The sequence below is a fragment of the Hyla sarda genome, chromosome 5 (assembly GCF_029499605.1).
Source record: "Hyla sarda isolate aHylSar1 chromosome 5, aHylSar1.hap1, whole genome shotgun sequence".
Lineage (NCBI taxonomy): Eukaryota > Metazoa > Chordata > Amphibia > Anura > Hylidae > Hyla > Hyla sarda.
In genome coordinates, this window is record NC_079193.1 from 142,733,699 (window position 1) to 142,755,557 (window position 21,859).

At 39.1% G+C, this 21,859-nt stretch overlaps 1 protein-coding gene across 6 annotated transcripts in view; it reads left to right on the top strand.

The window, feature by feature from the left end:
* Positions 1 to 21,859, top strand: part of BBS9 (Bardet-Biedl syndrome 9) — a 390,136-nt gene that overhangs the window by 177,120 nt on the left and 191,157 nt on the right. For all 6 annotated transcript variants that reach the window (XM_056520430.1, XM_056520428.1, XM_056520429.1 and 3 more), the window contains exons 11-13: positions 7,682 to 7,863; positions 13,916 to 13,992; positions 15,402 to 15,455. In XM_056520430.1, the coding sequence (XP_056376405.1) occupies positions 7,682 to 7,863; positions 13,916 to 13,992; positions 15,402 to 15,455 (313 nt within the window). The remainder of the gene's footprint in view (positions 1 to 7,681; positions 7,864 to 13,915; positions 13,993 to 15,401; positions 15,456 to 21,859) is intronic.

The window sequence follows — 21,859 nt, forward strand, 5'->3', positions numbered from 1 at the left end:
CACGTCAATCCCTTTATAAACACAGTGTACCCATCTTATCATGGCTACTTCCAGCAGGGATAATGCATCATATAACAAAGCTAACATCATCTCAAACTGGTTTTAACTGTTTTTTTTAACAAGGCAATAAGTTCACTGTACTCCAATGACCTTCACAGTCACAGATCTCAGTCCAATAGAGCACCTTTTGGATGTAGTTTTAATGGCATATTAACATGATGGATGTGTAGGGAACAAATCTGTCCTGACTACGTGATGCTATCATGCCCATCTTGACTGCCATTAAAAATGCATTCAGCACCTTGTATTAAGTATCTCAAACACAATTGATCCCCAAGGTGGGTCAGGAACCACTATTAAATCAAATTACTAAAGCCCAGAGCCTAAGCCCAGGGCACAAAATTCCTTTATTGATAATACCCCCCTAATTAATCTTATTATTAAAGCATAACTTTTATTTCCTAATATTAAGATAACAGTGACAAGTGGTTTAAAACCAAGTAACCAGCTCCAGAAGTATAAATCAATGGAGGGATAAACCCTCTGTCTGATACATATAAGGGTCTGCAGACACCCTATTATGTCTGGAGAAGCTGGATTACTATTTTAAAAACACAAGTTATTGCCGCCCTCTACTAGTTTCAGCACATCAGGAGGAAAATGTGGCAAACGTCCTCCACGTGTTCTCCCCAGCCTTTTATGCCCTAAGGGCTCTCCGCCATCAAGCCGTGACAGCTGAGCAGACAATAGGCTTCTAGTATAGATCCTACCTATCTTCAAGTACATATCACTTGTGTGTAAGGAACCATCATCCAGTGAGTATCCTATCTTACCTGTGAAAAGATGACCTCATTCTCTGCTGTCATCACGGAGCACCAATGTGCTGGTCATGTGACCATTACCATGATCCAGCCTCCGCATCTCTGCTAACTCGCGTGTGCGTGCGATTTTAGAAATAAAGCCGTCTTGAAGACGTGCACAGCGCCTACGTGCAGCAGGTGCCTATGTTCCCTATTAAATCAGGAGTAACTGTATTTTAGTTATTCTAATCCCCCTTTGGACTACTGTTTGCTGGGCTAAGAATAATAATGAGTATTATATTATAATTAATGATAACTAGATCATTCTACAAAAGCCGATATTAGACCATGGGAATAGAGAGTAATTCAGCACTAGTAAATAAATATATATTGTTCATAATTACCCAATTATAAATATAAATGTAATACATAAATGCTACTAATCAGGTGCATACATGAGATGATCGATTGCAATAAATAAAAATTGATCATGAAAATTGAATGTAAAAAGTATATACCGTAATAAAGATATATGAAAAAATATTAGAATAATATTATTACTATTGAAAGAAAAATGATTCCCACTCATAATTAGTAATGGTGCAAAACATAATTAATCCACTATATGTAAGCCACCTAAAGCTAAAAAGCCCCATTTCCCATAAGGTATAATAAATAAATCACCAGCTAAACTAGATATTTACTAGACATGATTTTTTACCCATGGGGGGGGGGGGGGGGGAAGGGGTGGTCACATAGCTCTCAACCTTCAATATAGATGGTCCTGTTGTATTCTATATATATATATATATACTTTTAACGAAACATATATTCTGTGTCTCATGATATCTACAATACTCAGCACGAAGGGGCAGTCGTACTCTGTCTATGTTACAAATACTAGAGGAGATTATTCAAAGGACGCTAAAAATGTCACTGTAATGGTTTTGTTAATGTTTTGTTTGAAAATACTCACATTTTTATAGCTGATCTAGCAAGGCGGCAAAAGAAAACCCTTCATTTAGGCCTCTCGGAGTCATACTCTTCAGTCTATTTATCCATCTAGCCTCTTCCCTCAGTAGTTGTGAATCAATGTTGCCATGCCTCACGCCTAAATATAACTGACATAGTCCTAAATAATTTATGTTCTTGGTGTTGCTATTGTGTGTCACTTGCATGTGGCGTGAAATAGGCGTGTCTTTCTTTGTTATGATGGAACTGAAAATTCTGGGAAATTCGTCTCCTAAACTCTTGTGTCGTTTTACCCACATAGACTCTCGGACAAGAACACATAGCTACATAAATAACTTTCTTGTTACTGCAGTTGATAAACTTTCTGATGTCGTAGGTCCGAGAGTCTATGGGGTTAGTAAATGTTTTCGTTTTAATGATATGGACACAAATGGAACAGTGGCCACATGGAAAAGAGCCTTTGGTTTTGTTGCTCAACCAAGTGCCCCTAGGACTGGGTGTCTCCAAACGACTATGGACTAGAATGTCCAGTAAGTTAGGACCTCTTCTATAGGTAATGCTCGGTTTCTCTCCCACTTGGGGTGCAAGTTCTCGATCTGTTGTTAGAAGATACCAGTGCTTACGCAGAATGCCCATAATTTTATGAGTGTAACCATCATAAGAGCATATAGACCATATAGGATTTTCTGATGCCTGCTGTTCCGATGAGGTAAGTATAGTTCTTCTACCGGTTGTCCTTGCTCGCCGATAAGCCCTTTTGAGAAGTTTGTTAAGGTAGTTTCTCTGTCTGAACCTCTCGTATAAACTCCTGCTCTCCTCCTCGAATTTGTCCTCCTCAGAACAATTACGGCGTGCCCGTAAATATTGTCCTATGGGTATATTCGCCTTTAGGCTCTCCGGATGCAAACTCCCCCAGTGTAGCAGCGAGTTTGCAGATGTAAGTTTTCAGAAAGCCTTAGTTTGGCTTTTCAACTCTCATCAATATAGATGTGGAGGTCCAGGAAGTTAATGGAGGATCCTCCAATCTCACTCGTGAATACCATTCCTATTTTTATTTAACGGCACTTTTTATCACCAACACATGGTACAGCCATGGGGTCATCTTGTGCACCTACGTATACTAATTTATTTTTAGGGTGGTGGGAAGACACTTTTGTTTTTGTTGAAGCTTTAAGTTTTTTCACAGAGCACATTATTTTTTGGGGGCGCTATATCGATGATGTCCTTATTCTTTGGGATTGAGATATTTAACTTTTCACATAATTTTTTCATCTTCTTATTGTCAATGAAATAGGGATGGTATTCATGATCCTCCATTAACTTCCTGGACCTCTACATCTATATTGATGAGAGTTTGAAAATCCAAACACAGGTTTTCCGAAAACCTACATCTGCCAACTCAATGCTACACTGGGGGAGTTGGCATCCGAAGTGCCTAAAGGCGAGTATACCCATAGGACAATATTTACGGGCACACCGTAATTGTTTTGAGGAGAGAAGAATTCATACCAGAGGTGCAGAAAGAGAAACTACCCTAAAAACATCTCAAAAGGGCTTATCAGCGAGCAAGGACCACCGATAGAAGAACTATACTTACCTCATCGAAACAGCAGGCATCAGAAAATCGCATACGGTCTATAGGCTCTTATGATGGTTACACTCTTAAAATTATGGGCATTCTGCGTAAGCACTGGCATCTTCTAACAACAGATCGAGAACTTGCACCCCTAGTGGGAGAGAAACCGAGCATTACCTAGAGAAGAGGGCCTAACTTACGGAACATTCTAGTCCATAGTCATTTGGAGACCCCCAGTCCTAGGGGCACTTGGTTGAGCAACAAAACCAAAGGCTCTTTCCATGTGGCCACTGTTCCTTTGTGTCCATATTATTAAAACTAAAACATTTACTAACCCCATAGACTCTCGGACCTACATCATCAGACAGTTTTATCAACTGCAGTAGCAAGTACGTTATTTACGTAGCTATGTGTTCTTGTCCGAGAGTCTATGTGGGTAAAACGACACGAGTTTAGGAGAGGAATTTCCCAGCATTTGAGTTCCATCAGACACTCCTATTTCTCACCACATGCAAATGACACACAATAGCAACACCAAGGGCATATGTTTTTTAGGACTATGTCAGTTATATTTAGGCACGAGGCGTAGCAACATTGATTCACAACTACTGAGGGAAGAGGCTAGATGGATACATAGACTGAAGAGTATGACTCCGAGAAGCCTAAATGAAGAGTTTTCTTTTGCCACCTTCCTAGATCCGCTATAAAAATGTGAGTATTTTCAAACAAAACATTAACAAAACAATTAGAGTGACATTTTTGGCGTCCTTCCACTAATCTCCCCTAGTATTTGTAACATAGGCAGCATACGACTGCCACTTTGTGCTGAGTATTGTAGATTTCATGAGACACAGAATATATGTTTCGTTAAAAGTGTATATAGAATACAACAGGACCATCTATATTGAAGGTTGAGAGATATGTATAAACCCCCCCGGGTAAAAAATTACGTCTAGTAAATAACTAGTTTAGCTGGTGATTTGGGAAATTCACCAGGGGATTAATTATGTTTTGCACCATTACTAATTATGAGTGGGAATAATTTTTCTTTAAATAGTAATAATACTATTCTAATATTTTTTCATATATCTTTATTATATACTTTTTGCATTCAATTATCATTATCAATTTTTATTTATTGCTATTGATCACCTCATGTATGCACCTGAGTAGTAGCATTTATGTATTACATTTATATTGATAATTGGGTAATTATGAACAATATATATTTATTTACTAGAGCTTAATTGCTCTCTGTTCCCATGGTCTAATATTTACCTTTGTAGTATGATCTAGTTATCATTAATTATAATATAATACTCATTATTATTCTTAGCCCAGCAAACAGTTGTCCAAAGAGGGAATAGAATAACTAAAATACACAGTTACTCCTGATTTAATAGGGAAGGCAGGCGCAGTGCACTTCTGCAAGACGGCTTTATTTCTAAGATTGCGCGCATGCGCGAGTTAGCAGAGATGCGGAGGCCGAATCATGGGAATGGTCACATGATCGGCACATCGGCGCTCCGAGATGACAGCGGAGAATGATGTCATCCTTTCACAGGTAAGATAGGATCCTCACTGGATCCTACCTATCTCCTTACACACAAGTGATATGTCCCTGGAGATAGGTAGGATCTATACTAGAAGCCTATTGACTGCTCAGCTGTCACGGCTTGATGACGGAGAGCCCTTAGGGCATAAAAGGCCAGGGAGAACACGTGGAGGACGTTTGCCACATTTTCCTCCTGAGGACGGCGCTGATGCGCCGAAACTAGTAGAGGGCGGCAATAACTTGTGTTTTTAATATAGTAATCCAGCTTCTCCAGACATAATAGGGTGTCTGCAGACCCTTATATTTATCAGACAGAGGGTTTATCCCTCCATTGATTTATACTTCTGGAGCTGGTTACTTGGTTTTAAACCACTTGTCACTGTTATCTTAATATCAGGCAATAAAAGATATGTTTTAATAATATATAATTTTATGATAATATAAGATTAATTGGGGGGGGGGGGGGGGGTTTATCATTAAAGGAATCTTGTCCCCTCGGGCTCAGGCCCTGGGTTTTAGTAATTTGTATAAAGTATGCCACATGAATCAAGCCAGTTCTGAATGCAAAAAAGGGGTCCAACCCAGAACTAGCAAGTTGTATCTAAGCTAAGGACATTTTCACATGGCAATATTTTGTTAACTAAAATGGAAAGTTTTGCAACTCTTTAATGTTTTGGACCAATTTTTGGTTTACAAATACTATTTTACTAAATGCTGGCCTAAATAGTGACCAACACTAGCCACTGACAACGTTTTTGACAAAAATACTGCTGTGGAAGAGTGGCCAGTATTTTAGTCATAATTTTGAATCAATGGGGGAGATTTATTAACCTGTCCAGAGGAAAAGTTGCTGAGTTTTCTATAGCAACCAATCAGATTGCCTCTTTCATTTTTCAAAAGGCCTTTTAAAAAATGAAAGAAGAGATCTGATTGGTTGCTATGGGCAACTCAGCAACTTTCCCTCTGGACAGGTTTTAATAAATCTCCCCCAATATTTGTGAACCAAAACTAGAAGTGGGTCCAAGACACGAAAGGTTCTTTCCATTGTAGTTTTCCTCCTTGTAGGATCTATTCCTAATTTTGGGTTGCAAAAACGGACAGAAAATACTGACCAATATATTGCGGCATGAAAGTGGCCTAAAGCTGTATTTCTTGGCAGTAGTTGCCTCTACTTAATACTGACATTAAGGGGTAGAATAGTAATACAATGTGCAGTACTGTAGTGATATCAGAAAATAAATGTAGTATTTTTGATTTCATAATGAGGAATGCCAAACTAAATCTGTGTGTATATACAATAATAGTGTATGCATACATATATAGGGTAATTCTGCATAAATACATATATTCATGCTAACACGGCTTCTTTCTATTTCTATAAACGTGTTACACTGAGGGATTGTATTGCTTTAGACAACTGAATGATCCATTGTAAAACTCTTTTGCAAAGAGGATTGGATTTGCAGGTGACATTAAGGATGTGCCAAATGTGGTAATAGATTTAGCAGGAGCTCTGGAATAGATTTCAAGCCCAGTGTAAATTAAGCTATATAAGATAAGATAGAAATGTGGAAAGTCTTGTTTTTTCCATTATTCTGAATGGAAATATATTTTTAGCAAATTAGATTTAATGAGAAGTGTGGCTGCATTGAGGCAGTCATTCCGCTTGGTACGCAGTGTAGTCATTTCATGGAATACAGCAGGAATGGTTTGTACTTTTAAACAGGAATATAATGACATCATCTGAAATGATTCTCTTACAGATCAATCCATAGAGCTTGTGTTTTTTCTATTCCTAGTTACTTTAATTGAGTTTGTGTAATGGAAGGTACTTTACTAGCAAAACATTTCATTTTACTTCCAAAGGCGACACTATAAGCAGCACCCACAAGAAAATAGGAGAGTGAACAAAAGAAAAATGAATTCATTATTTTCTCTATATTTCAATATTGAATTAAAATCAAATAGAGCATATAGCCCCACTAGTAATCCGTGTTTAACAGGCCATATACAAAGCCTTTCTTGATTTATATTAAAATGTAAACTGTGTAAATGGGTCAAACAAAGCAGCAAAATAAATCTGTACACTAAACTCTTAGGCTGCTTTCACACTATGAAATAGTTCCGTTTAGGAACTTCCGTCACCAGTTCCATCACTATATCGGCGAAACCAGGCCGTTACAAAACCCCTGACGGCCGTGACTAAATCGCATTGCAGCCTATGGGGTTTTGTAACTGCCCGTTTGCACCCGTATATGCCCGTAATTCATTACGGGCGTTATACAGTGACGGGACATCGTGGCGGAAGAATTACTGCATGCATTACATTAACATTACATTACATTTTTTATGTAAACTGGACTCTCACCCCTTTGAAAATATCATGTAAAGCAGACAATATACATGGACACGCCTACTTTGTAAGTGTAAACCGCTGCACAAAGCTCTTTGAAAATGTGGTTGCTACTTTTGGTGCAAAATTTATTTTTTTGGCGCACAATTCTTTGAGCATCTCCCCCATTGACTCATGTGAGGAAGTGTGTCACTGAAGCCTGATTCAGATTGTTACTGTGCAAAAACCTCAGTGTGATTAATCTGTCATAGATTCAATAGCAATCGAGTAGCTTGCCTCTAATCAGAGATATTTATATGCTTTCATATGATTTATATTGGTATAAATGTAAGATTCCTTATTATTTATAGAGTTCTCTCATATAGGTTCAGCATTACAATAATCTAATTTGCTGCTGCACAGTAAGTCTTATATTTTCCCCACAGGGACATGAAAGGAATCATTGTCACACTAAGTGACAGTGGTCACTTACAGTGCTCCTACTTCGGGACAGATCCGTCTCTTTTTCAAGCTCCTAAAGTGGAATCCAGGGACATAAATTATGAAGAGCTGGATATTGAAATGAAAGAACTTCAGAAAATTATCAAAGAGGCTACAAAAACACAAGGTCAGCTATTTTCTACATACTTAAAGAGTAGCTCCCCTAACCCCTTCCCTGCCTTAACATTTTTTTTTCTACCTTCTAAACAGCTACACTTATGCTGCTAACTCTTGCTGAGCAGGAAGCCGACTTCCCCAGCAGGCGCCATGTCACTGATGCCTGCTGGGCGCTGACTTCTGCCCTTATCTCATCTATGCTGCGCTCCTGTTGGACTGCGCGCGAGGCCAGTGAGCCAGGCAGGGAGCGAACGCAGGCTGACTGAATTTGGACCAATTGCCTAGCCGGGATCGGTCAGAATTCAGCTGTGACATCACAGCAGGCTGCAGCCGGCCACTAGGAGGGAGACCCCCTAGTGGCCGGATTTCAAATAGAAAATACAATATTTTAAATATTTTAAACACAAAAAAATGTATTGATGTATATAAGAGATATGTTGTAGTACATAAGTACTACAACATATAAAAAGAAAAAAAAAAAAAAAGTTCATGACAGTGCCCATTTAAAACAAAATATATTTGGGGTTTGAGAAGATAGAGCAACCAGTTAGATCATTGCTATTCTGCACTGGAAAAATACTGCTTGATCTTATTTTTATTTTTTTTATTATGCCAACACTGTATGAATGTATATATGTGTGTGTGTGTGTGTGTATATATATATATTAAAAACAACAACAAAAAACGTGGTCTCAAATGGCTGGAGGTGCTCAACCCCAAATGCAGTTGTGCATATATACTAATCCCTCAACACTGATGTTAAAATTGAGACATTCGCCAGTGTATCCTTATATTAAGGACACACCAGAGCCTGCACACCAACGCCAAGGTTTCTCAGATGGCACGGGACCTAACGCTAACCTACCTGTGCGTAATAAGCAAAAACCAGGGGCCAGTGGTGTGCGGGCTCTGGTGTGTCCTTAATATAAGGATACACTGGCGAATGTCTCAATTTTAACATCAGTGTTGAGGGATTAGCCAATGTCATTGTATACATCTACCACAGTAGTGCACCTACATTTCTGTATTGTATATATATATATATATATATATATATATATATATATATATATATGCAGATAATGTCCCACTATAACAATTAACCTCAAAAAGTTTGCGTTGAATACATTGTTAGCCATAAGTCACACTGAAACTAAGTTTCTTGCTGCTTTTTTATATATCTGAGCCCTCTCCTTGCTGATATGATCATGTAATGACAGATCTACTATTTCTGTTAGAAGTCTTTGCTTTGTGCAGCACTACAGCTGCAATGGTTACTTGAGATTAGGAAATTTACGGACAGTAAAAATAGACACATGTTTAATAAAAAGTCAAACAGAAAGTACGGTATGTTTACTATTTGCAACTAATACAAAAAAAAAAAAGTGAAGAAAACAACTCTCTTAAAGTATTAGTCCAGTACTTTAAAACTTCTTTCCTATTATTTCCTGTGCATGAAGCGGCATGTTGGCACTCGCTTCACGAGCACTGTATTCCAGTATCCTTGGTGCTCTGACATGCTGTTCCATGCACAGCGAGAAATGAGGCCCCATTCTCGAGATCATAGGGGTCCCCCCCAAAATCAGAAACTTATCCCCATCCTGAAGATTGAGGATGTTTCATAGTACTCGAATAAACCTTTCAATATGTTTCTTTGTCCCTAAGACCCATTGTTGTTGTACTCTCTTTTAATAGCAGAAAAATATTGTGGCATTATTATAAAATTTTGAGTTGTGGGAATTAATATAGGAATCTATTCTGAAGTCCCAGAGTTATAGCACAGTGACAGATTTCACCATTGGTACACAGTCCAAGGAATCAGCTCACCCCAATTATGCCAGCTGCAGCAGGGACCAACTTGGAGAAAGTCCAACACACTTGAGAAGAAGAAATAGAAGTTCATCGTAGCACTTGTAGAAAAGTATTCTTGTCTCTATTGTTATCCAGGACACATTAAGAATAGGTCAACACCACAGAAAGTAACCTTTTTCAAGCAGAGAAAATGCACCTAATCATACTGACCGTACTGTAAGTATAATTAAGAACGTTTTTTCTGCTTGAAACATGTCACTATCTGTGGTATTCACGTATCCTGGATCACAATAAGGAAAGCATACTTTTAGACGAGTGCTGCGCTGGACTTAATTCTTCTTCTCCTCTAGAGTGACAGATTTTAGCATTTAACATTTTCTAAAGTACTTATTTAATAGGACACATTTCTCATATATATATATATATTTTTTAGTAATTTACTGTGTCTGGATGCACAAGCCAAAATAATATGAATCATAAACTAGTATTACAGGACTTGTCTAAGCTTTCTGTAGCCACTTAAGCTAATTATTAGTAAGACTAAGCCACCACATCAGAAATATAGCTCAGCTTACTGGCACAATCAAAGGAATTTATAAGTCAGAGTAAAACTGGTACACTACTTAAATGACTTTACAAAGAGTTGCTCATGGTTTTGGATACTCTCTTATTAATACTTTGGCAGTCTGTATGTTAGGAGTATAGCCTGTGTTCCACTATCTCTAGAGGAGGTTGAAAGAGTCAATATTGCTCATAGTGGCATGTGATCCAGGTAATGGTGTAATTCACGCTGACTTAGTCTTTCTGCAGCTACCTGTTTTAGAAAAGAAAAGCTTGCTGTAAATCTTGATCCTGTAGAGTACATTGCTACTTTATCAGAATTTGCAGGAATAGTCACTGAAATTGTTTGACTCTGGCTTACACTTAAAGTGGACCTATCACCAGGACAGGCTTCTTTGCCTTTATGTTTATAGGATTCCATTCTAATACGTACTAGAGAATTAATTTTTCCCCTTTCAGCATAGTCATTAGAGAACAACAAATAGCTTGCCACACATACTCCATAGCCCCTACATTGTGCCCATCTACACATTTATTGCAGACTTGATGCTGTGATCTCCCTGATGCCACTGGTACAGAATAACATCTGGAGTTGCCATGTAAAGCCATGTAAAGTGGGTCTAGTGATTGAAGAATACTAATTTAGTACACATGTAGTGTACCCTAAAGTAGTATTCTTCAATCACTAGACCCACTTTACATGGCTCAACATTTGTTGACAACTCCAGATGTTATTCTGTACCAGTGGCATCAGGGAGATCACAGCATCAAGTCTGCAATAAATGTGTAGATGGGCATAATGTAGGGGCTATGGAGTATGTGTGGAAAGCTATATAGCTATATATAAGTGTTTGCCTGGAATACCTCTTTAAACTTAATAAATGGCAAAATAACTAAAAGATTTTCTTATTCCATGTAAATGAATGCAGTTCCACCCACTTCATTGAGCATTGATAGTGCAGCATATATAGGTACAGAACTAAATACAGACTACCTCTAAATGTTATCATATATAAAATACAAAAGTGAAATTAACCCTTACCACTACTAAATATTTCAGTTCAGTTATTATTTACTAATATAAATAGTCATTCTGGTGCTGATGGTTATACTGTGTATGTACATTTCTGATGCATAGTTGGAGCATTACAGAGCTGGCTTCTCATGTAACCAGGCTCTTAAGTGACAGGGTCATTCTATTTTTCTATAGTAACAAGATTGCAACTGGCAGCAAAAGCTAAATAAAATGTAAGCATTCATCTGATGGGCAATGTGCTGTTTGTTTCATCTTTTATAGATACATATTCTAACTAAAAACATACTTGGGGGTAATGTATAAAACTATAAAAACTTGACTAATTCTGCACATCTGCAGGACTTAACGCATTGTCAATGGTCTCGTTCTATATACACTTGTTTTAATCTAGCTGAATTAAATATGGCACGTGAAATGAAATGTTAATTATTTTTCCTAAATCTGCTTGACTTGCAATATCTCCAGAGCCAAGTACTTTACAAGGAATCCTCAACATAAAATTATACTGACGTTCAGATGCCAAACTTCTAGTAAAACAATTCATTAAGGCATTCAATGCTTCTGCTCTTCCTCATCGGGGCTCAGAAGGTCTCTTTCTTACTTCTAAAATTATTTTCTCGGATTTTGTCTTAAGAGCCTAGTTAGTTTTGAGCAACATTTTTTGTAAATTCAGTGTAAGTTCATTTATTGGTGACCAGTCAGATCAATGGGCACTGCCTTCGCCAGGCTCAGTCGCAGCACTGCAGTACATTGGTGCTGTGGAGTTTAGCATCAATATGAATTTTGATGTATTTGGTTTTTAGTCAATATATTATTTGGAGTATAAACAATACTTTTATCACCAACAATTACCATTATTTTTGTGTGACTTTATGGTGTTCTGAAAAAACTAGAAGTCAATTATGTGTTAAATTTATTCGGAAACTGACATAAAAAAGACAAGCATTGCATGGTATTTTTTCCCTAGAAACATTGATAGGGAGGGGCAGAATTTACCAAGCTGACTAATTCACTGACAGTTCCCACATAGACAAACAGTCTACAATTGCCCCAGATTTAATGGATTGGGTGTATCGGGCTGTTTGATTAATCTGACTTATCTGAAGAATGGTTGTCGAAGTTCAGATCAACTATTAATTGACTTACTTAAAACCATAATACTGCACAACATTTTAACCTATTTTGGTGCATCTAGGCTCTAACCTTTTTACTGAAGCCGTGCCCCTTTTACTGTACCACGATAATTTTGTCTGACCTGATGGAACAATGTTTAACACCTTAAGGATCAAGCGTTTTTCAGTTTTGCACTTTCGTTTTTTCCTCCTTACATTTAAAAAAAATAACCCTTTAAATTTCGCATCTAAAAATCCATATGTTGGCTTTTTTTTTTTTTTGCGCCACCAATTCTACTTTGTAATGACATAATTTTACCCAAAAATCTAAGGCGAAACGGAAAAAAAAATCATTGTGCAACAAAATTTAAGAAAAAACACAATTTTGTAAATTTTGAGGGCTTCCATTTCTACGCAGTGCATTTTTCAGTAAAAATGATACCTCATCTTTATTCTGTAGGTCCATACGGTTAAAATGATACCCTACTTATATAGGTTTGATTTAATCGCACTTCTGGAAAAAATCATAAATACATGCATGAAAATTTATACGTTTAAAATTGTCATCTTCTGACTCCTATAACTTTATTATTTTTCCACGAACGGGGAGGCATGAGGGCTCATATTTTGCGTTATGATCTGAATTTTTTATCAGTACCATTTTTGTTTTGATCAGACTTATTGATCGCTTTTTATTCATTTGTTTATGGTATGAAAAGTGACCAAAATACGCTATTTTTGACTTTGGAAATTTTTTGCGCGTACGCCATTAACCGTGTGGTTTAATTAATGATATATTTTTATGGTTCGGACATTTACGCACACAGCGATACCATATATGTTTGTTTTTATAGCACTATGTTGTTATAGCACTATTCGATGCATTGCCATAGGAATGCATTGATCAGTGTTTTCTGCGCTTGATTGCTCAAGCCTGGATTTCAGGCTTGGAGCAATCAAACGCTGATCGGACAGCGGGGAGCAAGGTAAGACACCTCCCGCTGTCCTGTCAGCTGTTCGGGATGCCGATCCCGAACATCTCCGCTGAGCTAACTGGCAGTGTATTCTCCCAATTTAGACACCACAATCACCTTTGATCGCGGCATCTAAAGGGTTAATACTGGACATCAGCCCGATTGGCGATGTCCGGTATTAGCCGCGGGTCCTGGTTACTGATAGCAACCGGGACCCTGCAGATACTAAGCGCGCTCATGTAAATATACGTCCGTGGTCATTAAGGGGTCTCCAACTTAAAATAAATGTGGTGCAATTCAAGTTGGACAGTTTTGTGGCACTAGTTACATCAGAATTTGATGTATTTAAAAAAACGAAATCTGGGCCATTGCTTGTTTGCATTGCTCTATAGATTGGAGCCACTATACTGGTGGCACACAGAGTTTAGGGTCTCAAACGTAATGTTGTGTTCCATAACTAGTCAGATTTTTATTGCTAAATGGAAAATACCTGTAGTTACTGTGCATTTCATATATCCTTATATTTTTATTTGGCTTAAAATGTTATTTTACAATTTTTTTTGATAGATGTTTTGCCAAAAATTGAAAAAGAAGACGACTTAACTATACTGGCCAATGTATCTCCTGTTCTTGATTCTGTGTCGGTGAGTAACTTAAAGGGATATTCCAGGAAAATACTTTTTTTTTTATATATCAACTGGCACCAGAAAGTTAAACAGATTTGTAAATTACTTCTATTAAAAATCTTAATCCTTCCAATAATTATCAGCTGCTGAAGTTGAGTTGTTCTGTTCTGTCTGGCAACATTACTCTCTGCTGACATCTCTGCTTGTCTGGAACTGCACAGAGTAGAAGAGGTTTGCTATGGGGATTTGCTTCTACTCTGGACAGTTCCCGAGACAGGTGTCATCAGAGAGCACTTAGACAGAAAAGAACAACTCAATTTCAACAGCTCATAAGTACTGAAAGAATTAAGATTTTTAATAGAAGTCATTTACAAATCTGTTTAACTTTCTGGAGCCAGTTGATATATATTTTAATGTCATATCTTTTTTCTCTCTCTGTTTTTGAGTCCAACTCTTGCACTTTCAGATGCTTGTGCTAAATATACCCCTGTAATAGCTGGACTTCCAGTTTTGTACTTGGTCTTTTTCATTTAAGAATCACAGAATTCCGGCAGTACAAAATCTTTAAAATATAACTTTTAATAAATCCTTATTATCACGGAGTACAGCCCTAACATGCTGGTCCTTCAGCTAAATACGCTGGAGTGTCCATAGTAATGGTCCTATTGCACACAGGGCAGAGAAAGATGTGCCTGGATTTTTTTAGGGGGGGTATATTTCTTGGTAAATCTGCTGCAGTATCACACTGGTGGGGTTTTACTTAAAGGGGTACTCCGCTGAAAACATCTTATCTGCTATCCAAAGGATAGGGGATAAGATGTTAGATCGCGGGGGTCCCACTGCTGGGGACCCCCGCCATCTCCGAGTCGGCGTCGTCCGGAACATGGAAGCTTGCAGCTTCTGCGTTTGTGACGTCACACCATGCCCCCTCCATTCATGTCTATGGGAGAGGGCATGGCGGCTGGCACCGACTGACAGGGGTGCCACAGCTGAGATTCCCAGCAGCGGGACCCCCGTGATTAGACATCTTATCCCCTACAGATAGGGGATAAGATGTTTTCAGCGGAGTACCCCTTTAACACCAGCATATAAAAACACTGGTCTAAGTAATTTTCCCCAATGCATTGAGTATTTTAGCCAGTAGAATGTGTTTTTGCATTTTTTTTTACCACACCTACCTATGAGCTCAAGTAGTTCACACGATCTTTCCCAGACTCTGAAGCTTCTGTTTTTACTGTATTTTCATCTGTGGTCATTGTCCCTAGTTTTTGAAGCTAGAAGGTATTTGGATCACTTATAAATAGAAGGCAGGTGGTTTTTAGTTTGTCGGTATTTAGAATTTGATGCCACCCTTCTGGCTGATCATGCCTGTGGTACAGTAAAATAAGGTACAATGCTGTTTCATAAAATGTGTTTATTTTGCACAGCAAGCTGTAGACAGTGCTGTGGAGTCTGAAGCTGTCCCTTCGGTCACAGTGAAGGTATGTAATGTGTATTATATGTATTATACTTCATAGTCCAATTGTTTGCTTGATTTATTGTAACGCTATAGCTCTACTCTATAAGCCAAACTTTATAAATCAGTTTACCTATTTTAAACAGCTGCTAATAACATGTACCATGTATTGTACAGTTGAGTTAGTCAAGCATTTAACAGATTCATCGATTGATTTTTACATCCAGATTCATTGATTGATTTTAGACATTTGGAAACATTGTGCATGGGTCTGCATGAAGCAGAATATGTGTTACATTGTTCTAGCATTAAAAGTCAAAACTTCTTTCATAGCTACACCACCTTTAAGATATAGTATCCATATTTTGTATTATTGTACTTAAGTGACGTAGAATATAAACTCTTCATTTCATTTGGTTAGTCATTTACAAGATAATACAAAGACAGACAATAAAGTAAAATTGTATTCTTCCCTATTTTACCAACTTTGTCCCTGTACAAAATATATCTGTTCCTCTGCGTGTTTACATCCTCCTGTTTCTATATTTTGATGAATTGCAGTAAAGATATATGATTTATTAGAATTCATTTTTGGTAAATTTTCCTAAAGGGAATGTGTTATCAGAAAAATTATCGATTGTTTAAACCAAGTGTATTAAACATATTTTTTAACAGTTTTTGTTGATGTTTTTTTTTTTCATTTTTCATTTTACTGTCTATAGTTTAAAATAATCCTGAAATCTTGCAGTTTATATTTTAGGCCAAAAGGCCTAAAACTAAGATGTAACTTCCTGTTCTGCCTGTGATGATAAGGAGAAGATATGTACAGCATTACAGTTAACAGTGACACCATATATATAGAATAAATAAATATTACTGACGTTCTGAAAGGTTTCACAAACTACCTATAAAATAGCATTTCATTTGTCCTTACATTATACGATCCAAATCTGGAAATGTGAAATGGAGAGAATAACTGCAGAAATAAGTTTGTAATAAATTGGTGTGAATGGATTTAGAATGTAGTGGGAGATATGGGGTGAATGTAAGTGAATGTTTTGTAATCTCTGGAAATGCAAACGGTGTTTATTTCCCACAAAATGCCAGCAAGTAAGAAAACTGCTTCATAAGGGAGCTGATCACACTCATAACTACTTCTCAGAAATTGTAAACTTTGTTATACTCCTACACTGGGGTATGAATTATTTAGTGTTCTAGCACTAGTCATCAGGTTCACAAAACCACCTCCACTGTTACTCTCTGTACCTTGAATTGTACCTACAGGTTCTCAGGAGATAAAATCCAGTTCACTTTACCATTTCCTGTTTGTAGGCTGTCATTTGGACAAGCGTGCCAAAATGCCCTGCCAAATCTCTGCCCCTGATAGATGTATAAAGACTTAAAGCACTGTGTAAACACACCTTGTCATTTACAGAATGCGGAAAGGTAATGCGATAGACAAGGGTTGTGTTCTGCATGCGGCTGTGTGCTTTAAAGTCATTGGCTTTCTTCCAAGAGTGCACTTCAGACTTTGAGTATGTTATTTGACATTGGGAGATAAGGCAAAGTTTGGACGTTGTTTGTGCCAACTCTAATGGTTAAGTATCAGAAATGGAACATTGAGATCAAAGACAATGGCCCTGATTTATCAAAATGTGTGAGAGAAAAACTGGAGAGATTTACGCACAACATCCAATCACATCTCAGCTTTCATATCCTAACGATCTCTGGTAAAGTGAAAGCAGAGCTGTGATTGGTCGCTGTGGACGAAATCTCTCCAGTTTTTCTCTCAAGCATTTTAATAAATCAGGGCCAGTATGTGTAATACCGTATGTAGTGATCTGTGGAAAATAGTAGTTACAGTGGCTCTACTGGAGAACTTTCACCATAAATGTGTTTGCAATGTCAGTTTATTACCTTTTTATGAAATGTGAAAGTAAAATGCAGAATATTTAAATAATGATTTATTAAGGGATCCTATATATGCTCTGAAAATGACCCCTCTCCCTAAGTGTAAGGAACCTACATTAAACCAACCACTATGCAGTGTGGAGGCCTGGGGGCATGTAATGAATAGAGATGAACGAGCTAACCCCATTGAACCCAGTTGTGCTCAGAACTTTGGGGTGACAGCAGCTCACTGAACTTTTAACCCCTTAAGGATGCAGTGTTTTTCAGTTTTTGCACTTTCCTTTTTTTCCTCCTTACCTTTAAAAAATCATAACCTAAAATTCCATATTATGGCTTATTTTTTTGCGCCACCAATTCTTCTTTGCAGTGACATTAGTCATTTTACCAAAAAATCCACAGCGAAACGGGAAAAAAATTAATTGTGCGACAAAATTGAAGAAAAAATACAATTTTGTAACTTTTGGTGTCTTCCGTTTCTACGCAGTGCATATTTCGGTAAAAATGACACCTTATCTTTATTCTGTAGGTCATAGTTAAAATGATACTCTACTTATACTGTATAGGTTTGATTTTGTCTTACCTCTAGAAAAAAATCACAACTACATGCACGAAAATTAATACATTTAAAATTGTCATCTTCTGACCCCTATAACTTTTTATTTTTCCTTGTATGGGCCGGGATGAGGGTTCATTGTTGGCGCCGTCATCTGAAGTTATTATCGGTACCATTTTTGTTTTCATAGGACTTTTTTGTCGGTTTTTATAAAAATTTTTTTTGTTCTTTAACCACTTAAGGACAGCGGGCGTATGCATACGCCCCCGTTTTAAACTCCTTAAGGACTGAGGGCGTATGGATACGCGCGTGGGAATTCCTGTCCCCACCGCTCGCCGGGCGGAGACCGGATCAGGGTGACTGATGATATCTATCAGCAGGCACCCCGTGCAAACCCCTGGTGGGGTCCCGTCGGCCAATTCAGACCAATGATTTGCGGCTTTTCCGGGTCAATCGGGTCTCTGGTGACCCGGAAAAAAGGGTAAATATGGCTGTCAGAGACAACCCCATTCACCCTTACCCAGCAGGAGTGAGGTGGCACAGGTGCTGCCTCACGATCACGTGATTGATCGGTCGGAACGACCGATCAATCACGAGCCTGCTGGGCGGCGATCAGGATGGCGAAGATGGCGGAGATCGGCATCGGCGGGGGTCTCCCCTCGGGATCAGTGGCAGCGACAGTGGGGGCGACAGGAGCAGCAGGATCGGCGACAGCAACGGTGGCGGTCCCAGTGGAAGGATACAGCAGGAGGTGAGGCCTGATCCCTTCATGCTGTTGCTTAGCAACAAATCGCAGCATGCACAGGCAAAGGGCATGCTGGGAGTTGTAGTTTTGAAACAGCTGGAGTTCCAAATACAACTCCCAGCATGCCCTTTGGTAGTCTGTGCATGCTGGGGGTTGTAGTTTTGCAACAGCTGGAGGCACTTTTTCCATGAAAAAGTGTGCAGTCAGCTGTTACAAAACTACAGCTCCCAGCATGCAGAGACTACCAAAGGGCATGCTGGGAGTTGTAGCAGTGTGCCTCCAGCTATTGCAAAATTACAACTCCCAGCATTCCCCTCGGCTGTCAGTGCATGCTGATTGTTGCAGTTTTGCAATAGCTGGACAAACATTGGTTGTGAAACTGGGTTTGTTAGCTAATTCAGTGTTTTGCAACCAGTGTGCCTCAAGCTGTTGTAAAAATACAACTCCAAACATGCACTGAGAGACTATACATGCTGGGAGTTCTAGTTTTGCAACAGCTGGAGGCACACTGGTTGCGAAACACTGAGTTAAGTAACAAACTCTTTGTTTTGCAACCAATGTGCCTCCATCTGTTGCATAACTACAACTCCCAGCATGTATGGACGGTCAGTGCATGCTGGGAGTTGTAGTTTTGCAACAGCTGGAGGTTTGCCCCCCACCCCCCCCCCCCCCCATGTGAATGTACAGGGTACATTCACACGGGCGGGTTTACCACGAGTTCTGCTGCAAGTTTGAGATGCGGCAAATTTTCCGCCGCAGCTCAAACTCCCAGCGAGAAACTCATTATAAACCTGCGCCCGTGTGAATGTATCCTAAAAACACTACACTAACACATAATAAAGGGTAAAACACTACATATACACATACCCCTAGTCCCCCCCCCCACTCCAAAAAACAAACAAACAAAAAAAAACGTATTGTACGGCAGTGTTTCCAAAACGGAGCCTCCAGATGTTGAAAAACAACAACTCACAGTATTGCCGACAGCCACTGACTGTCAAGGCATGCTGGGAGTTTTGCAACAGCTGGAGACACCCTGTTTGGGAAACACTGCCGTAGGGTATTTTTGTGGCGGATTCAAATACCCTATTTAGTCCTCAAATGCGCATGGCGCTCTCTCACTTCGGAGCCCTGTCGTATTTCAAGGAAAGAGTTTAGGGCCACATATGGGGTATTTCCGTACTCGGGAGAAATTGCGTTACAAATTTTGGGGGGCTTTTTCTCCTTTTACCCCTTATGAAAAGGAAAAGTTGGGGTCTACACCAGCATGTTAGTGTAAAAAATAATTTTTATACTAACATGCTGGTGTTGCCCCAAACTTTTAATTTTCACAAGCGGTAAAAGGAAAAAAAGACCCCCAAAATTTGTAACACAGAACTACCCCATATGTGGGCGTTAAGGGCTCTGCGAGCGCACAACAAGGCTCAGAAGTGAGAGCGTGCCATGTAAATTTGAGGTCTAAATTGGTGATTTGCACAGGTGTGGCTGATTTTACAGCGGTTCTGACATAAACGCAAAACAATAAATACCCAGATGTGACCCCATTTTGGAAACTACACCCCTCATGGAATTTAACAAGGGGTATAGTGAGCCCTAACACCCCACAGTTGTTTGACAAATTTCCGTTAAAGTTGGATGTGAAAATGTGTAGCCCTATTTCTTCTGAGTAAGAACATACCCCATATGTGGATGTAAAGTGCTCTGCTGGCGAACTACAATGCTCAGAAGAGAAGGAGCGCCATTGGGCTTCTGGAGAGAGAATGTGTCCGAAATTGAAGGCCACGTGTGTTTTCAAAGCCCCCATAGTGCCAAAACAGTGGACCCCCCCCCACATGTGACCCCATTTTGGAATCTACACCCATCACGTATTGTAGTAAGGGGTGCAGTGAGCATTTACACCTCACAGGTGTCTCACAGATTTTTGGAACAGTGGTCCGTGAAAATGAAAAATTTAATTTTTCATTTGCACAGCCCACTGTTCCAAAGATCTGTCAAACGCCAGTGGGGTGTAAATGTTCACTGCATCCCTTACTTAAATTCTGTGAGGGGTGTAGTTTCCAAAATAGGATCACGTGGGGGGGGTCCACTGTTCTGGCACTACGGGGGGCTTTGTAAACGCACATGGCCCCTGACCCATTCCAAACAAATTCTCTCCCCCTAAGCTCAGTGGCGCTCCTTCTCTTCTGAGCATTGTAGTTCACCCGCAGAACACTTTAAATCCATATATTGGGTATTTCCATACTCAGAAGAAATAGGGTTACAAATTTTGGGAGGCTTTTTCTCCAATTACCTCTTGTGAAAATGAAAAATTTGGGGTAAAACCAGCATGTCAGTGAAAAAAATCTAATTTTTCATTTTCACGTCCAACTTTAGCGGAAATTTGTCAAGCACCTGTGGGGTGTTAAGGCTCACTGTACCCCTTGTTACGTTCCTTGAGGGGTGTAGTTTCCAAAATAGTATGCCATGTCTGTTTTTTTGCTGTTCTGTCACCATAGGGGCTTCCTAAATGCGACATGCCCCCCAAAAACCATTTCAGCAAAATTTGCTTTCCAAAAGCCAAATGTGACTTCTTCTCTTCTGAGCATTGTAGTGCGCCCGCAGTGCACTTGACGTCCACACATGGGGTATTACAAATTTTTGTGGGCATTTTCTCCTATAACCCCTTGTAAAAATTTAAAAGTTGGGGGAAAACCAGCATTTTAGTGAAAAAAATAATTCATTTACACATCCAACTTTAAGGAAAAGTAGTCAAACACCTGTGCGGTGTTAAGGCCCACTAGACCCCTTGTTACGTGCCTTGAGGGGTGTAGTTTCCAAAATGGTATGCCATGTGGGGTTTTCTGCTGTTCTGGCACCATAGGGGCTTCCTAAATGTGACATGCCCCCCAAAATCCATTTCAGCAAAATTCACTCTCCAAAATCCCATTAATGCTCCTTCCCTTCTGAGCCCTCTACTGCGCCCGCCGAACACTTGACATACACATATGAGATATTTCCTTACTCGAGAGAAATTGGGTTACAAATTTTGGGGGGCTTTCTCTCCTTTTACCCCTTGTAAAATTTGAAAAACTGGGTCTACAAGAACATGCGAGTGTAAAAAATTAAGATTTTGAATTTTCTCCTTTACCTTGCTGCTATTCCTGTGAAACACCTAAAGGGTTAACACACTTTCTGAATGTCATTTTGAATACTTGGAGGGGTGCAGTTTTATAATGGGGTC